At 39.0% G+C, this 16,797-nt stretch overlaps 1 protein-coding gene across 1 annotated transcript; it reads right to left on the reverse strand.

Annotated features, from left to right (window-relative positions):
* Nucleotides 1–14,765: 14,765 nt before the first annotated feature.
* LOC149156410 (F-box protein PP2-B15-like) lies at nt 14,766–15,763 on the reverse strand. Its single transcript, XM_089443772.1, has 3 exons — nt 15,171–15,763; nt 15,005–15,055; nt 14,766–14,871 (listed from the first exon to the last, which is right to left on the reverse strand). The coding sequence occupies exons 1-2, from the start codon at nt 15,675–15,677 to the stop codon at nt 15,011–15,013; spliced, it is 552 nt and encodes a 183-aa protein (XP_089299898.1). The 5' UTR covers nt 15,678–15,763; the 3' UTR covers nt 14,766–14,871; nt 15,005–15,010.
* Between the last annotated feature and the right edge of the window lie 1,034 nt (nt 15,764–16,797).

The raw sequence follows: 16,797 nt of genomic DNA on the forward strand, positions 1-16,797 counted from the left end.
CCATGTCCCCTAATTGTAAAGTTTCCTTCACCCCGATTGATAGTAGATCTCAGAGAGAGTAATCCCTTGATATTGATTCTACAGGATGGGAAAAATCAGACTAGTGAGACAAGAACCTTAGTCGTTGGTGGCCCTAAAAGGGTTTCCTAACTATATTTCTAGTAAATTGATTCTTCGAGCTATAGGATGGCATATGTTTCTTAAGAAATGTCAAGGATATGACAATTCCATAGAGATGGCATTCACCTAGGGATTTGATGGAAATATAGCTCGAATTGGTGATTTGATCATGGCAGTGATAGAAGATTCAGTGGCTCAATCTACAGGGCTCTCTCATTAGGGTGAGCACTAGTTTAAAAACAAGTAGGTGGAGAAGGGAACCTAAATTCGAGTCCTCAATAATCAATATTTAGAGCTACATTGGAAATCATGAGTGTTGTGTTGCTACATTATGGAAAAATGGAGGAATTTACTCTTTGTTTTAAAAAATGTGGTGAATTGTGAAGGTAGATGAGGTATCACCTTTATTTATCATATTTGTTAACTTTTTCACTTCGACGTTGGTGAATGCATCAATTTCCCTTATTTTCTTTGTAGTTAGCCTAGGATGCATGGAAAAGGGCATCCAACGAAACCCTAGGAATGCCAACCGTAACCTAGATCATCATGGTCTCATTAATATCTTATTCAAGGATGAATTAAGGAAGATCGAGGATAATTGGGATTCTTTTGTCACTAGCAACTAGTTTAGAAACCTCCTTCTAGTACCAAAAGTGGCACCAAAAGGGTCTGCTAAAAAGGCATATGAGGAAATTCATGTAAAAGATAAAAAGAAGCTTAAAGATGGAGGATACAATCCTCCAGGAGATGAATACTTTGATCATTGCACAAAGGATCCCAAGAAGGTGAAGAAATTGAATCAACAACCTTTCATTATCTCGAGGAGGGCGATTGGAAGTATGGTGAAAAATATGGTGCATGCGAAACAAAGTGTTTAGTCAATTTAGTGTCCTAAATTGCTTGCATAAATTATCAACCAAGGTTTGTAAGCTGATGAAGTGTAGTGCACTATATGTGCTTAGTTAACCCTTCTTACTTCATTGTTTTGTATTTTTATATTGTTTTGGGGGTTTATGTTCTTTGATTCCTAATGATGTACAATCTGAACTATGAGAAACTGAATCTAAACTTCCTAAAGGTGAACCAAGAGCTGAAACTAGTCAAAATCTAATTTAAAGAAAGGAAAAAAACAAAGCATCTATCTTATCTCATCATTAATCTTAAGTCATGAATCTATTTTTTAGAATTAAAGGCGAAGTTGTAATGCATGTTGAAATAAATACAGAGAATGAAATCAACTGAAGTACTTCTAGTTACTCTAACCTTCAATTTTGAAAGATAACCTTCATGAGATGGAATACAAGCAACTTTTTGTACTTTATGTTCTAGAGAACTAAATGCAATATGCAGAAGGTAACTGATTGATTTCAACCATTGTGTGAAGTGAATGTTTAACCATTTAGTTTAGGATGAGTATCAACTTGAAATGGTGATCAAAAACATTCATTAACGTAGTGAATTGACAAATCTGTCCTAGAAAATAAATAACAAAGCAGTGAGTAAGCTAGACAACAGTGTATTCTCATTCCTCCAACCTTACTCTGTTTAGAAACAAAATCATTTCCTTTCATGAAATGTGTTGGAAAAACAACAATGTACCATTGATTTTTACCTTAATACTATTGATCAAAACTAAAAGAAATCAACCTAAGTTAGAAATATTGCTAAAAGAAAATAATGAAATTAAAACTAAACAGAAAACGAATGGAAAGAAAACCTCCTTCAGTGCAGGGGCCCTCTGCAACTCACTGGGTTGAGCTGCTAACTAATTGAAAATGCTCTCTTAAACGATCATTGGTCAACACACGATTTATATTATAGAAAGGAACGAAGTCCAAAAATACAGAGCTGAAAGTCTAAACTTAATACATAAAATTCTTTGAACCTCCTTCGGTTCTGTACAACCAGTATTTAAAAGGAAATAATCATAATTGTCTTTGAGGAAAACTAGCTACAGGTGGCCTATACGTATTACAATAGGACTGCATAAACGTCTGATCAGCTACAGGTGACTTAAATTTGAGTGAGATGTTTGTAACAGAACCATTAACACAGGTGGTTGATCTGAGTTAATGCTTGCAACAGAAATGTTAGATTTATTTATTAACCACGAAAGAGCAGATGAAGAGTCCTATTTCTTCTGGGTATCATATGTTTGACTCCACCTTTGAGCTTTCTTTCTTATCGATCTGGGCTGAGTGACTAGGATTCTTCATTTGACACATGGAACCTGCCAGATCATGGAATTAGCTACGAAATACACAGTTAACTCTAGAATAGGCTACGTTCTGTAGCTAATTTGCAAAAGTTTATTCAAATAGCAAAAACATAAAACCTATCATTTATCATTAATGGGTATTGTTAGCTTTGCTACATACTTTGACATTTTGACGGTTAAATATAGGCCTAGCCATGTTGTTTACACTCAAAGAGGACTCACACCGATCATCTTCCTCCTTCTCCTTCACGCCGCTTACACTCTCATAACCCCCGCTACCTCCGTTTTACCTCTAAAACCCTGTATAAACCCATGATCCCTCAGGCCCCTGAGCCCGAAGCTTAAAACATCATATAACTAGCATTTGCACCAAATGTTGCAAAGGAAACACCGTAAGGCATAAATTGAGGAACAATCAGGACATGGAATGGGCAAATCTAAATGAAATGTAGAGATGTAGTAGAAATGAAATTGATTTAGGGTGCCTTACACTGTTTTTTATTAATTATTGAATTAATATTGCATATAAATTGTTGTTCATGACTATGAAGCTACCAAGTTTCTCAATGGGAAAGCTATAGCCAAAGGAGAGGAGAGGTAGGAAGAACACTATAAATTGTACATGTGAGTTAATTTGAATTTACTTTATCACTATATCACTGAGAAAATAACTTGTAATCAGATATGCCAATCAAGAACAAAGAACTGGATGAAGGTTGAACACTTTCTCTGAGTGTGGACAACCGAAGAAGAACCTCGTGAGTAAGCCCCAACTGAATCATGGAATTCGAAAAGGATGAATAAAAAATAGCTGCCAGTTTTCCTCTTCTACCAAATGCCCCATTCTTATTATAGATGTCTCCGCAACTCCAATTTCTGACAGGACTTTGCGATTCCTTGAACTTACAACGAGTCTCGAGTTGGAGTGGTGGGTTAGCAGCAAGAAACCAAATTTCTTCCATCAACTGGGAACCATCTCTCCAAACTTCATCCAGAAATAAAGCAAACCTCTGAGTTTGCAATCTCTGTATCAACCACATCTTTGCATATTCATCACCATCATTTCTATCTAATTCTATCTTTGTAAGCGTGGCTATTTGCATACACAGTTCATTTCTAAGATTGTAGAAGATGGATTATTGGAAACAATGAGCCAAAGCAATAAGTCATCTCTGAAGAGATTTCTCACCTTTGGACTGTGGAAGACGAGAAGACAAGGGTTTCTAGTATTTTTGGTTTCTTCATAAAGGGTGTCGTTGGGTTTCAATTTGCAAGATTATTTTCCCTGGAAAAATGCTCGTAGCATGGATCTGTAGTTGTTCTCCATATTACTCAATCATCACGATGATTTTCCTCTGAAATACTCTTTGGTGAATTTGAATTTTCAGTGTTAGATTTTGCTGGTGATAAATCTAACAACACTGATGGTTATGGATGTTTGATTTGTCATTTCTGAAATCTAATCATCTTTGCCAAAATCTGAGGAACGAGTTTTTTTCAAGTTCCTTCCACCATGAATCCTTCATCAGAGAATGAATTATATAGAGGCATAATAATTGAAATCGATTCCTGATTCCGTGATCTGAAATTGTTTGAAGCAGATTGTCCATTGAAACACCCATCTCCATCTTTTTCTATTGAATATCTCCAGCTCTTGTTTCTCAATAAGTCTGAGCATTATATTGACCTCAGAGCTCACTGTTTTAATATCACAAGTGGCTACTCATAGTGTACATTTCCCCTCAAAAAATAGAAAGGAAGCAATGTACAACTTTGTGTTGTCATGCCTCAGTAGCAAACTCAGAAGCACCATTACTTGAGAAGACCGAGCTTTTCTTTGGGTATCTGTGATATTTATGTTCATATTATGAGGCTCTACCTGTTTCTTCTCTTCAAGTTGTGATCCTAGGTCTGAAGCTTCACCAGTATCACTAATAGCTAAAGACCTTGACACAGGACAGAAACCTTGTGTGACAAATCCTTGATGATTTGTTGATGTTGTAAGAGTAACACTGGTTGCATGACATTGACTTATGTGTGACTGTAACAATGATAGCAATGAGCATCCTATTGATTGGTTGTATATTGCATATTAATCACCCTCATTTCTACCTAATTCTATCTTTGTAAGCGTGGCTATTTGCATACACAGTTCATTTCTAAGATTGTGAAAGATGGATTATTGGAAACAGTGAGCCAAAGCAATAAGTCATCTTTGAAGAGATTTCTCACCTTTGGACTGTTGAAGACTGATATGTTTGCTGAGGATTCTTGTGGAAGAGTATTGAAATTACTTACGGTTATACGAATATTTTGGTAGATTTGACAAGAAGACAAGGGTTTCTGGTGTTTTTGGTTTCTTCATAGAGGGTGTCGTTGGGTTTCAATTTGCAAGGTTATTTTCCTTGGAAAAATGCTGGTAGCACGGACTGTTGAACATATATATATCGACCTCTCGCAGAGGGATGCTCCATCAAGAGTATGTGAGCATTACAAGCATCCTCAGTGTCGACTAATAAAATGGAACCCATGATATCATGAAGCTCCCTTAACCATTCAAAATGTTCAGCTTTGCCTGAAAGATGTGAACATTAATATAAGAACAGGAAAAATGGGCATTTTTCTGTTAATGGCAGATCTGAAAATTATGCTCTTACCCATTGGATACTGAGAATCAAAATGTTCAACATTGATACAGAGATGCGACTTTAATATAAGATTAGATGAAATGAACATTTATATATTGATTTCAGATTTCATGTATCTTATTGATATGTAACAAAACTATGCTTATACCCATGAGATACATAGAATCCATAATCAACCTAAACTCAATGAAATAAAACAATCCATAAGAGAAACACCAAGCCATGAAAATTTACAAAAATAAGATCAAATATCTAATGAACGCATACCATACGTGTGACAAGATAAAAATGTAAATTACATTTTTCTAAATATCAAGAGATTTGCATTTCAAATTAATTTCAAAATAATGGTTGAGAAGCTCATTTTACAGTCGAGTCAAAATAATGATTGTGTTGGGTAAGAGATTGTGTTAAGAAGCTCATTTTATAGTGGAATATGAAAATTATTTGGGATTTCATCACTTTTTAAAACCGGTCTACATTTATCTAATTCTAAATCTATTATGAGCATACAATTTTACAACTCATAAATTTGATCCTCTACAACCTAACCCTAATAAATCCAGATTGATTAGATTGATCTAATTCTAAATCTATTATGAGCATGCAACTTTACAACTCATAAATTTGATCTTCTGGACCCTAACCCTAATAAATCTAGATTGATTATATTTGAAGTTAAGATAAACTTACAGATCTTTTAATACAAATCTTTGAAGTGAGTAGTAACAGCGAACTTACCCAGAAAATAGGCTTTTCACGTCTCATGATATCGATTGGGGTCCAGCAAGATTCATCGAGGCAGTCCCTGAATTCGCCATCATCATTAAGTGGCGAGGCTGCAGTTATGGATGATGTGTAAATTACACGCCTCACAGACTTTGCCTGACTGCAAGTCCTCAAAATATCAAGAGTACCATTCACCTCAGCTTCGATAACATTCATCTGTGTTTGAAGAAAAAGTACATTAAAAGGGAAAATTTATATCCAAAAAAGGGGTCAAAATCCAGTAATAAATTCGTTGTTTCCGGAAGTTGTGCATTCGGGTGGTTGTTAAAAAATACCTGTGCTTCAATGGCGAAATCCATTATAGTTGCCAAATGACAAATGTACTCACAACCCTCAACGGCAGCATGGAAGCTTCCCTCTTGGCGGAGGTCGGATTTGAAGAGTCTGAGCCTCTCTTTTTCTCCTGGCAGGCACAGAATACGGCGAGTTTTGCTATCGTTGCCTGCAGCATGTGAAAGACGGTTGACGGTTCGTATGGACCGTCGCGCCTGGCATTGCTCAATTCAAATCAATGGTTAATGATTACCCGATCATCTAACAACCAAATCGAATGGCACATATTTTGACACGACAACAGTTTGGAGAGTTCATTTCAGAGGGAAACGCCTTACGGCGTAAATATGTAAAGAAATAAATATGCTAGGCAATAAATATGTAAAGTAAAACAGAAAATAGAGCCGCGTGACGAGACACATCAAAAGGATGGATGGGAGGCTAAATTTTTATAAACAATTCATACTCCAATTTTTATTCTGTGTAAATATAGACACAGTGTGAAACAATTATCCACAATTATTTTCTCTAAATATCCTAATGGCAAAGGAAAAAAATATCACCTAGAAATTCCAAACTTATTATAGATTGATTAGTGGAACATTTGAAATAAGAAACTACACCTTGTTATCAATATATCAAAATATGATTTCAAATCTCATGCCTCTCCTATCAATTTTCATCACATGCATAGAATCAAAGGATCCATGAATTGTGTAAGAACAAATCTAAATGCCATAGTTTAACTAGCTGAGGAATTGTCTGGATTGTTATGGAAATTTAGGTTATATTTAGAAAATATGTGGTAAAGATTTTTGTAAATCCAAGTTATAGTTGTTAAATTTCAAAATTTTAAGTGTCCTAGACGTTTTTGATGGTGCTGAATCTATTTCTACTGATGGTGCTGAATCTATTTCTACTATCAAAAATAAAATTCAAACACTGCATCTACAAGATTTTTTGAAATTATTTTGCCCAGATTCCTACCACTTTTGGCCATCCAAACAATTCCTCCGCATCCAATTCAAATGGACAAAGGCAAAGCAAGGCTATTTAAACAAAAGGATCAACAATTCTCGGAACAATGTAATAAAATCAGTTTTTCTTCAAAGAATGTAATAAAGTCAGTTTTTCTTCAAAGCAATTTACATGCTTTTTCTTTGATTGCAGATTATCAGGAGGACAATCTTATTTTCTCTATATTATAAACTTTGTGACTGGTTTTTATATGTTCAACAGAACTGATAAATTATATATCTTTCATACACACAACTATGAACCTTTATAAGAGTTCTTATACCATATTATTATTTTGACATATCTCAGCTGGTACTACGGCCATATATACAACATAAACATGTTTTTAAGGTGGTAGGGTACTAATAACTGGGCAAAAATTATTGCATCTCGGGTTTTTTATACTTGTTTCAGTGGCTCAACATCAAAGATATTAAGGTATTTGGGGATTTAAAAAGTTGCATTGATGGGATAAAAAGGCTCAATTGCTTTCGGCCTCCAGTGATGTCATACGGGATGAAACTGTGTTAGTTAAAGGTTGTTGCGAGATTCTCACAAATCTTATATTCTCAGGATAAAGAGTGAATATTTTATGACCATAGAAACCCAACCTATGTAAGTAGGTGATATAAGTTTGAGAATATAGATACTTTGGAGATGAGTTGTTAGTCTAGTATGATGCTAGAGCCACATAAAAGATTTGATCATGGACAGATTTGTGATCCAGTGAATTAGTTTCCCTAATAAATCAAATGTCTTTTCTTCAATTCACTTACAACTTCATTCGTTGTTTGTATTTCATTCGGTTGTTGTTTTTCAATTCACTTATAACTTCATTCGTTGCCTGTTTTTCATTGTGTTGGATTTTTATTCCCAGCATGGCCAACTCTGCCAGTTTCCACACTGTGCTCATATTGACCTATTTTACCACTTATTCATCCCAAAAGATTTCAATATTTACTAACAGAATCATTTATCTCCCCGAGAGATAAAATTCAAAATCCAAAACACCATTACATTTCTAGTTCTCCAATATCTTCATACCCACAAATATGAATATATTTACATGAACAAAGCTTACATACGAGAGGATATGACTATTTTTCCTTAGCTCAGAGACATTTGTATCCACCAGTTCTCTCCCAGATATTATAGATACTCTAATTCATGGCTTGCATTCAATGGAATGTCGAGTCTTGTTTTTGAGTCGGTCACTTCTATAAAACATTTGGTCCTGTTCAATAACAAGATTGTTAGTTAAAACGAGTGGACATATAGTGATTTAGAAATTGTTTTTTCCTATCAAACACAAGGTTGGACATAATAGAGCATCACAGGGAAGTTTACCATGGACATATAATGGTAAATCAATATTTATAATTCTCCTTCACCGCAATATGCCACAAACGACACACGAATTTATGGTGGAATTTCGAACGCAAAGAAACTTATATTATACCTTGTTTTTCCCACGTGTCACTGTTTTGTTTTCACACATTTTTCCAAAACTGCCCAAAGAGAGATCAAACCATTTAATTTTTACGACAAAATTTTTTTTGACATTTTATTTTTAATGACAATTTTTTGTTTTTTATATATGAAAACATGAGACCTTAATCAATCAAGCAATTATATATACCTCTCAAGCAATAATATATGCCTCTGTTGAGGGTTCCTACTCTCCTTGTTTCGATGCTTTTGACAGTACTTAGATGGCATAGAGACATGCATGGCGTAGACGCTCAAATCCTCCTCTGCCAATTTGCATTACGAAGCCACCGGTTATTTTCTCGATCTCAACTAAATTTTATGCATTGGGATGATGCTAAGTCATGCGCAATTTTCAGCTCAATCAAATGAATTTTAGCTATGGGAATATTGTAAGATGTCGTTACAAAAGTTTCAAAATCACTTACAAAGTATTTTTGACTGAGACACAGACCAAAGGAAAGCACGGTTCAGCCCCTCACTACTTCGAGAAGCAACCCCAACACTCAGAGACGGTTCCTTCGTTCCTTACGAGGCAATTGAAACATACATCCAGATAACTAAAGAAGCCTGTGTTGACCAATCTCTTTGTACAGCATGGAGACGGTATTGCTCTCACATCCTTATCCAACAGTTGCGAAACAAGATCAACCATAGGTCAGGGAAGTTTACCATGGACATATAATGGTAAATCAATATTTATAATTCTCCTTCACCGCAATATGCCACAAACGACACACGAATTTATGGTGGAATTTCGAACGCAAAGAAACTTATATTATACCTTGTTTTTCCCACGTGTCATTGTTTTGTTTTCACACATTTCTCCAAAACTGCCCAAAGAGAGATCAAACCATTTAATTTTTATGACAACAAAATTTTTGACATTTTATTTTTAATGACAATTTTTTGTTTTTTATATATGAAAACATGAGACCTTAATCAATCAAGCAATTATATATACCTCTCAAGCAATAATTTATGCCTCTGTTGAGGGTTCCTGCTCTCCTTGTTTCGATGTTTTTGACACTACTTAGATGGAATAGAGACATGCATGGTGTAGACGCTCAAATCCTCCTCTGCCAATTTGCGTTATGAAGCCACCGGTTATTTTCTCGATCTCAACTAAATTTTCTGCATTGGGATGATGCTAAGTCATGCACAATTTTCAGCTCAATCAAATGAATTTTAGCTACGGGAATATTGTAAGATGTCGTTACAAAAGTTTCAAAATCACTTACAAAGTATTGTTGACTGAGACACAGACCAAAGGAAAGCACGGTTCAGCCCCTCACTACTTCGAGAAGCAACCCCAACACTCAGAGACGGTTCCTTCGTTCCTTACGAGGCAATTGAAACATACATCCAGATAACTAAAGAAGCCTGTGTTGACCAATCTCTTTGTATAGCATGGAGACGGTATTGCTCTCACATCCTTATCCAACAGTTGCGAAACAAGATCAACCATAGGTAATGATTCAATGAATGCAGTTGAAGACATATCAATATTGAGCGATAATCCATTTGGGTTGGCCTTAAACTTTGGTAAAACCCACGCCAGCTTTCCAATCCCTCTCCAAGGGACTGCTTTGCCCCCAGGTTGCCAGAATAAAATGATCTGCTAACAGGAATGTACCTTTTAGTTGGTGGCTCACATAGAACAATATCAAGAACTTGCAGGGCTTCATGCAGAGCATCATCCTCCCTCCCAGATAGGAATTGACCTAAAATTTATAAGTATCTTGAACTGACGCTCCCTTATTGGACCACGTCCATCGTCCCCCTCAACAAGCAAGATGTTGAATTATTTTGAGGTAAAGGGCAATGGCCCAGCTGTGTACAAACGTCTTCCACCATCATAAATAGGAAACCTTTTACCCAAATGGGTATCTCTGTATCAGTCCCCCTCCACACCACCACGATGTCTCGCCTCCCCAGGCGCCTCACCTTCTCGTCTGTGCTCACCGCAACGTATCTTGTTGAAAGACGGTTGACGGTTCGTATGGAGCGTCGTGCTGGCACATATTTTGACACGAGAGCAGTTTGGAGAGTTTATTTCAGAGGGAAACGCCTTACAGCGTAAAAATATTTGACCGTTTTGCATTTTAAAAGACGTCCATTTTGCCGAACATAATTAATTTTCAACCGTACATCCTCAGAACAATGACAGGATAGGAACAGCTGAAATGTTCGTACCAAACATCGAGACGTGTGGTTCAGGTTAAGGGCAAACATTTTTCCTTGCACAGGAGAAATTGCGATACAGGCTACATCCCACAGGGTCCTTTCATTTGCTATTGCAATGCATAAAATTTGCGAAATTGCATAACTGCATAATAAATGGAAGATGTCACGAAAAGTGTGTTCCACTTGCGAGCAAATCTGCCCAATCTGCCCAGGTTTTTCATTACTATTGCAAGCCATCTTTCTCTCTTTCGGTTTCTGCCTGATGGGTATGGGAGCAGACTCCTGCATACGCTTAGCAAAGATTAAGCACGCAACCTTGCTTCGGAAAGACTTTGAATTCTTTCTTTTATTCAAAATATTCCCGGCAGGGTTTTCGGTAGAATGAGAGGTCTCGGGTTCGAACTCTGTGAGACGAATCCGATTATTACTCAATTTACTCTTCCTATCCCTACCATCAGCAAGCGAAACACTAACCGTGGTTCTGTGGACCTCCGGCTCTGAATCAGATTCTTCTTCCTTCGTCTTAACAGAAAAGACATTTTCGATGTAGCTAAGAAGGCTGTGCTCATTTATGCTGTCCATGGAAACAACCTGAGTAAACTGAAAGGCCAGGTGCTTATCCACATCCGAGGAGTCATCGATATCCTCATCGAAGCTTTTGTCTGCATCAAGCAGCACCATCTGGCCTACGAAGGAGTAGCCTGACCCCGAATGGTAGGACAACGCCAAAGCTAACAACCGATGGACGAAGCCACGAATCAAGCCGGGTACCCACGACACCGCCTGCGTCGCCACTGTTGCTATTCCTAGACGCTGCTTACGGATTTTGGGGAGCACTTGCCATACCAGAAGCGCTAGCCGCGTTATGTTGAACACATCTTCCAGTGGGCCGACCTCCAAGCCGGCCCACAGGGTGTACAGAAAATGCGCAAACGGCATAAGCCTGGGGACGATATCGCTCTTGGAAACTATATGCACAAAGTGTCTTCTGTAACACGAATTTATATGTTTTGCCAATTTTGAATCCGCGAAGAGAGGGCATCCGAACGAATAACATTGAACTTGTTCGTGGCAAAACTTAGGGCTCGATTCCAACAATCTGAGGGTGAGCAACGAGGCAACGGCTCTTCCTAAAGAATGGCCCGTCAATACAATTTTGTTCCCTTGTATTAATTGGCGCCTAAGATACTTCAATGGGATGCTCTCGGCTCTGTCAAGAAACCCCACATGAGCAGCTCCCGCTCCCAGGCTCAAGGACCTCTGCATTATGTTGAGATCCGTTAGCGCATCTATAAACCCCGTGGTGCCTCTGCAGGCGATGATCATGTGATCTTTGGCCAGGCTTTTAACGACCAGAAGAACCTGCTTTCGGCCGATCTCGAAGCCTTCTTTTCGCAGCTTGTCTTCTTCCAGAAATTCATAGATCGCCGTTTCCGGCAAGCCGAATGTGGTATTCAGTGTTTCAAGTTCCTGCCGACGATTGTCGCTGTATGCAACGGCTGAAAGAATCAGCGCATCGGCAAGCCAGACGGGATGACGGTCTTGCTTGATTATTTGGCTGAGCGTGGCCATCGATTTTGTGGTTCTGCGAATACTAATGTCTCTCCCTCCACACCACCACGATGTCTCGCCTCCCCAGGCACCTCCTTCTCGTCTGTGCTCACCGCAACGTATCTTGTTGAAAGACGGTTGACGGTTCGTATGGAGCGTGGCGCTTGGCATTGCGCAATTCAAATCAACGGTTAAGGATTACTCGATCGTCTAACAACCAAATCGAATGGCACATATTTTGACACGACAGCAGTTTGGAGAGTTTATTTCAGAGGGAAACGCCTTACGGCGTAACAACTAGGCAGATAATAATCCTACATGAATCACAACACTTAGCTCCATGGAAAAATATGCATTGGAAAAGACCAACGCTAACAATATGTAACTCTCAATTCAGTCAAAATCTTTTCCAACATAGTTACCAACTACAAAATAAGTGCTTGCCTTTTTATCAAAAAACCAAAAATGCCATCTAGAAAAGGAAATAAAATCTCGTGAAAATGAGGCTTTTTTCATTTCGTAAATCAGGGCCGGTTTTGTTTTATTTAATGGTAAAACTCAACAAAGTCAACAGAGTAGCCTACGAAACAGAGTCATCATGTGCAACTTCCAAAACCAAATAAAATATGTGTAGGGAGGGACACAACCAGCAGCGTCGACGAAACAGACGCACTATTCACAATAAATGCAACTAAGTCTACAACATGAAACAGATGCAATATACACAATAGATGCAATTATGTGTAGATGGGCTCAATCTTCACGCTGACCAGAAGAAGCCCCACGTTTAGGAATCCTCCGTAACACTTCTTTCATATAAAATTTGATGTGAGAGTCATCACCATCGTTTGTTTCGGGTCTGGTTGTAAATTATCCTGCAACCACTTCCATCCATCCACCATTTATACCCTAGTTTTCACCTCTTCTTTCATTCAAATGCTTCTCTAATTCCATTTGTTCTCCCTTTGGCGTTGTAACAGAAAACCTAATTAGCACTTCCCACCCAGAGGGATTTTCTGTGAATTTAAGGGCAAACACCACTCTGTAGTTGGTATTCAGAGACAAAAGCCTGCAGTCGATTTGACCACAGATCTCCAACCACCAAACCACTAATAATTCTGCCAGCACCTCGAATCTGAACACAAACCATAACGTCAATGTATACTCTATGAGGGTTTCCTCTGTTTAAAAACAAGGAGAGTTAACCAGGATCATGCGCTAGCTTGAACCCCATACAAAGAGCACACAACTTATAAAAAGAACAGACACTAAAAACAATCGAAAAAACTAGAGAATCATTGCTTCTTTTATGAAATAGAGAGCAAGGCCATTTATCTACGGCAGACTGGGAATACTCGGCATTAAGGTTGGGCGGTTGGTAGTTCACCCAACAACAGCAACAAGTCAGAAGTCAAATATACACAGCTTTTAGATCACTGTAAACATAACCACATGGTGAATGTACACAAACACACCTTATAACTTATAAGTGCAATTTAGGGAAGTATGAAAAGACGTGAAAAATAAAAAATGGGTCTGGGCTACAAGGTCTGGATAGATACCCTGTGTTTTGTGGATGAGTGTTTGCAAAGAACCAGACCCTGAGAAGGGAGTAACACCAATGCCTAAACACTTAGGAGTTGAAACTAAAGACGAACTCACAAAAATGTATCGAAATGCATGAACATGAGGCCTGAGGAGGTTGAAAGATCCAATTAGGAAGTATGATTAAATCTCTGAAAAAGAGGGTCAAGTAACCACAAAGAACATGATTGAATTCTGAAGCGGCAAAAAAATGAGATGCAGAGGCACAGAGACGGCAAACACTAATAACTGTCATATTAATGTTCCAAAGAGCTTGAAAGAAAATTGGTGTTGATTAAGAACCACAACAAAGACTTCAAACGAATACAAACACCAGAGTCCTGTAAAGACTAAAAACTGCTAACCGAAAGTATGACCAAAACTCTAAATGAATAAAGTAGGACCAAATTCTAAAAAGAATCAAGTGACCTATAAAAGTCTACATAAAATCTTCAACCTGCCACAGAAGGCTAAGCAAAGACAAAATGTGTGCAACTTCCCTGCAAGTGCAATCAACAGGAAGACCCAAAGCGAAGAGGGTATTCAATACATCAAGAGGAAGGTACTCATTAGGCGTTCATTTGGCTTTCTCAGAGTCTCTTACCACCTGGGCATCTGACCTTTGATAGATCATAGCCCAAACCTAAGCTCCCTAGGGAAATATCCAGTGATCTCCGCATGAATCGTGATTCAGATAAACCCCAACCACAACATTGATCTAAAGGCATATCCAGTAATCTCAGCATGATTCAGATAAACCCCAACCACAACATTGGTCCAAAGGCGAAAGACACAACTGTGCAAAAATTGACTCCCACCCAGCTTCCACTTCCACTTACATTAGAAGGATCGCTTTGAACACACACAATCCTCCATACCTGTAGAGAAATGTAGGCATTCCTGAGCCTCGTTTTCGGAAAATACAATATGGGGTCGACCAAAAAATTAGCCCCAAAGAACTCCAAATCATCGTCATGCTCTAAAGCCAATAGCTGCCTGCATATGATTTTTGAACCAGATAACTCCATGAGAAGCCATCACAGAATACCGTGACCTCAAAACCAACAAGAGAAGGAGACCCTTAAACAAACAAATTGAAAAATAAAAAGAAGAAGATTGATAATCAAACCTGGAGTCACATGTAACCCAATTTCGCTGGGGATCCTTCCAGCCAGGCCATCTATTGTTGTTCCAGCAGAACAAAAACATATGAATATGAATTATTAATGAGTTGATGAACGACGTTTTCCCAAATATGACAACCAAAACCCTGAGAATAAGTGATATATAAATACCTTTGTGCCCCCATCTATGAGAATTGGATCGACGAGGCGAGCGCACAGTTTTACCATTGAAGCTGGGACAGGGGGGTCAGCCCTGGATACGATCTGGTGGCATATTTTAAGAAGGGATTTGTTCCACAGATCGCCCGAATAGGCCACAGAATTGAAGAGCTTGGAGACAACTGACAATCTGCCAATGTCGCACGGCATAGTCAAGGAGAAAATGACCAGTATACAACTCTCTGGCAGGTCCAACATACCTGTCTCGCGTTCAGGTTCAGGATCAGGCACTAATCCAGCAATTGGGTTCCCGATGGCTGCCATGGCTACCTGCTCTAAAAAACATACAAAGACCAAGTAAGTAGTTTTGGACTCGGCGATGATAGGGTAAATTTTACGGTTCAGTGTTTCAAGTTCCTGCCGAGGATTGTCGCTGTATGCAACGGCTGAAAGAATCAGCGCATCGGCAAGCCAGACGGGATGACGGTCTTGCTTGATTATTTGGCTGTGCGTGGCCATCGATTTTGTGGTTCTGCGAATACTAATGTCTCTCCCTCCACACCACCACGATGTCTGGCCTCCCCAGGCGCCTCCTTCTCGTCTGTGCTCACCACAACCTATCTTGTTACCCTGGCGCCTGGCATTGCGCAATTGAAATCAACGGTTAAGGATTACTCGATCGTCTAGCAACCAAATCGAATGGCAGATATTTTGACACCACAGTAGTTTGGAGAGTTTATTTCAGAGGGAAACGCCTTACAGCGTAACTATGTTCACATGACCGTGCGCCTTCACAAGCTCTTTCCCCATCACGTTCGACGAAAACCCATGCGATCAACCCCCCGCTGTCCAATCATCTCCGCCGCGATCAGACGGCATTCGCTCTCCCCGCGTTTGCAAACTGACCGCTCGATAACTCACGATGAAAAGTGGTTTCGCCCGCTCCCCACTGCCACGCATCACACATTGAATGGGATCGCATGCTATCGTACCTTTACCGCCTGACTTTCAACGGTGGTGCGAGCAATACCATTTACCGCCTGTCCTCCATCCCTGCCCGTTAACTCTCACGCGTCCCCTCTGTTTGATAGCCATTGGATCTGCCCACCCGAGATCTGACGACTCACGATCATCTTGTTCCTGATGCCTCCTGCCAAGTGACCTCCACCATTTATCTGTTGGATCCGACAGTTGTTTTTCTCCTTCCATCCTGCTCATACATCCACCATGCACTCTCCTCGCCATGATCTTTCCGCGCACCCGAAGGACGAAGATAACTGTCTACCTGTACCTGGTGCATTTCCTCCTCAACCACCGCATTCAACAAATTGTATACCCGAGAAGAAAAAGGACAAGGCTCAAGCAAAAATTTACATTTAACAAGCATGGCATTTTATCTTATAGGACACTCCACCTCCCCGAGAAGGACAGCAGAGCACCTGATAAGATCGGATTTGTTCATTGAGGCAAGCAAATTGCACCAGAGACTCCATCAGATAGTTAAAGCAGTTGGTGGTCAATTATGACCTCCTCATACTTAGAATGGCCAAGTGACTTTGTATTCAAATTCTATATATACCCAGAAACAAGATGTAATCAGGGTTGATGGTCGTTGTTTTGATGTGAGGTTCAACTTCTG

Source organism: Pinus tabuliformis, chromosome 9 (assembly GCF_031772625.1).
Source record: "Pinus tabuliformis cultivar Carrire ecotype Pingquan chromosome 9, CPIR1, whole genome shotgun sequence".
Taxonomy (NCBI): Eukaryota; Viridiplantae; Streptophyta; class Pinopsida; order Pinales; family Pinaceae; genus Pinus; species Pinus tabuliformis.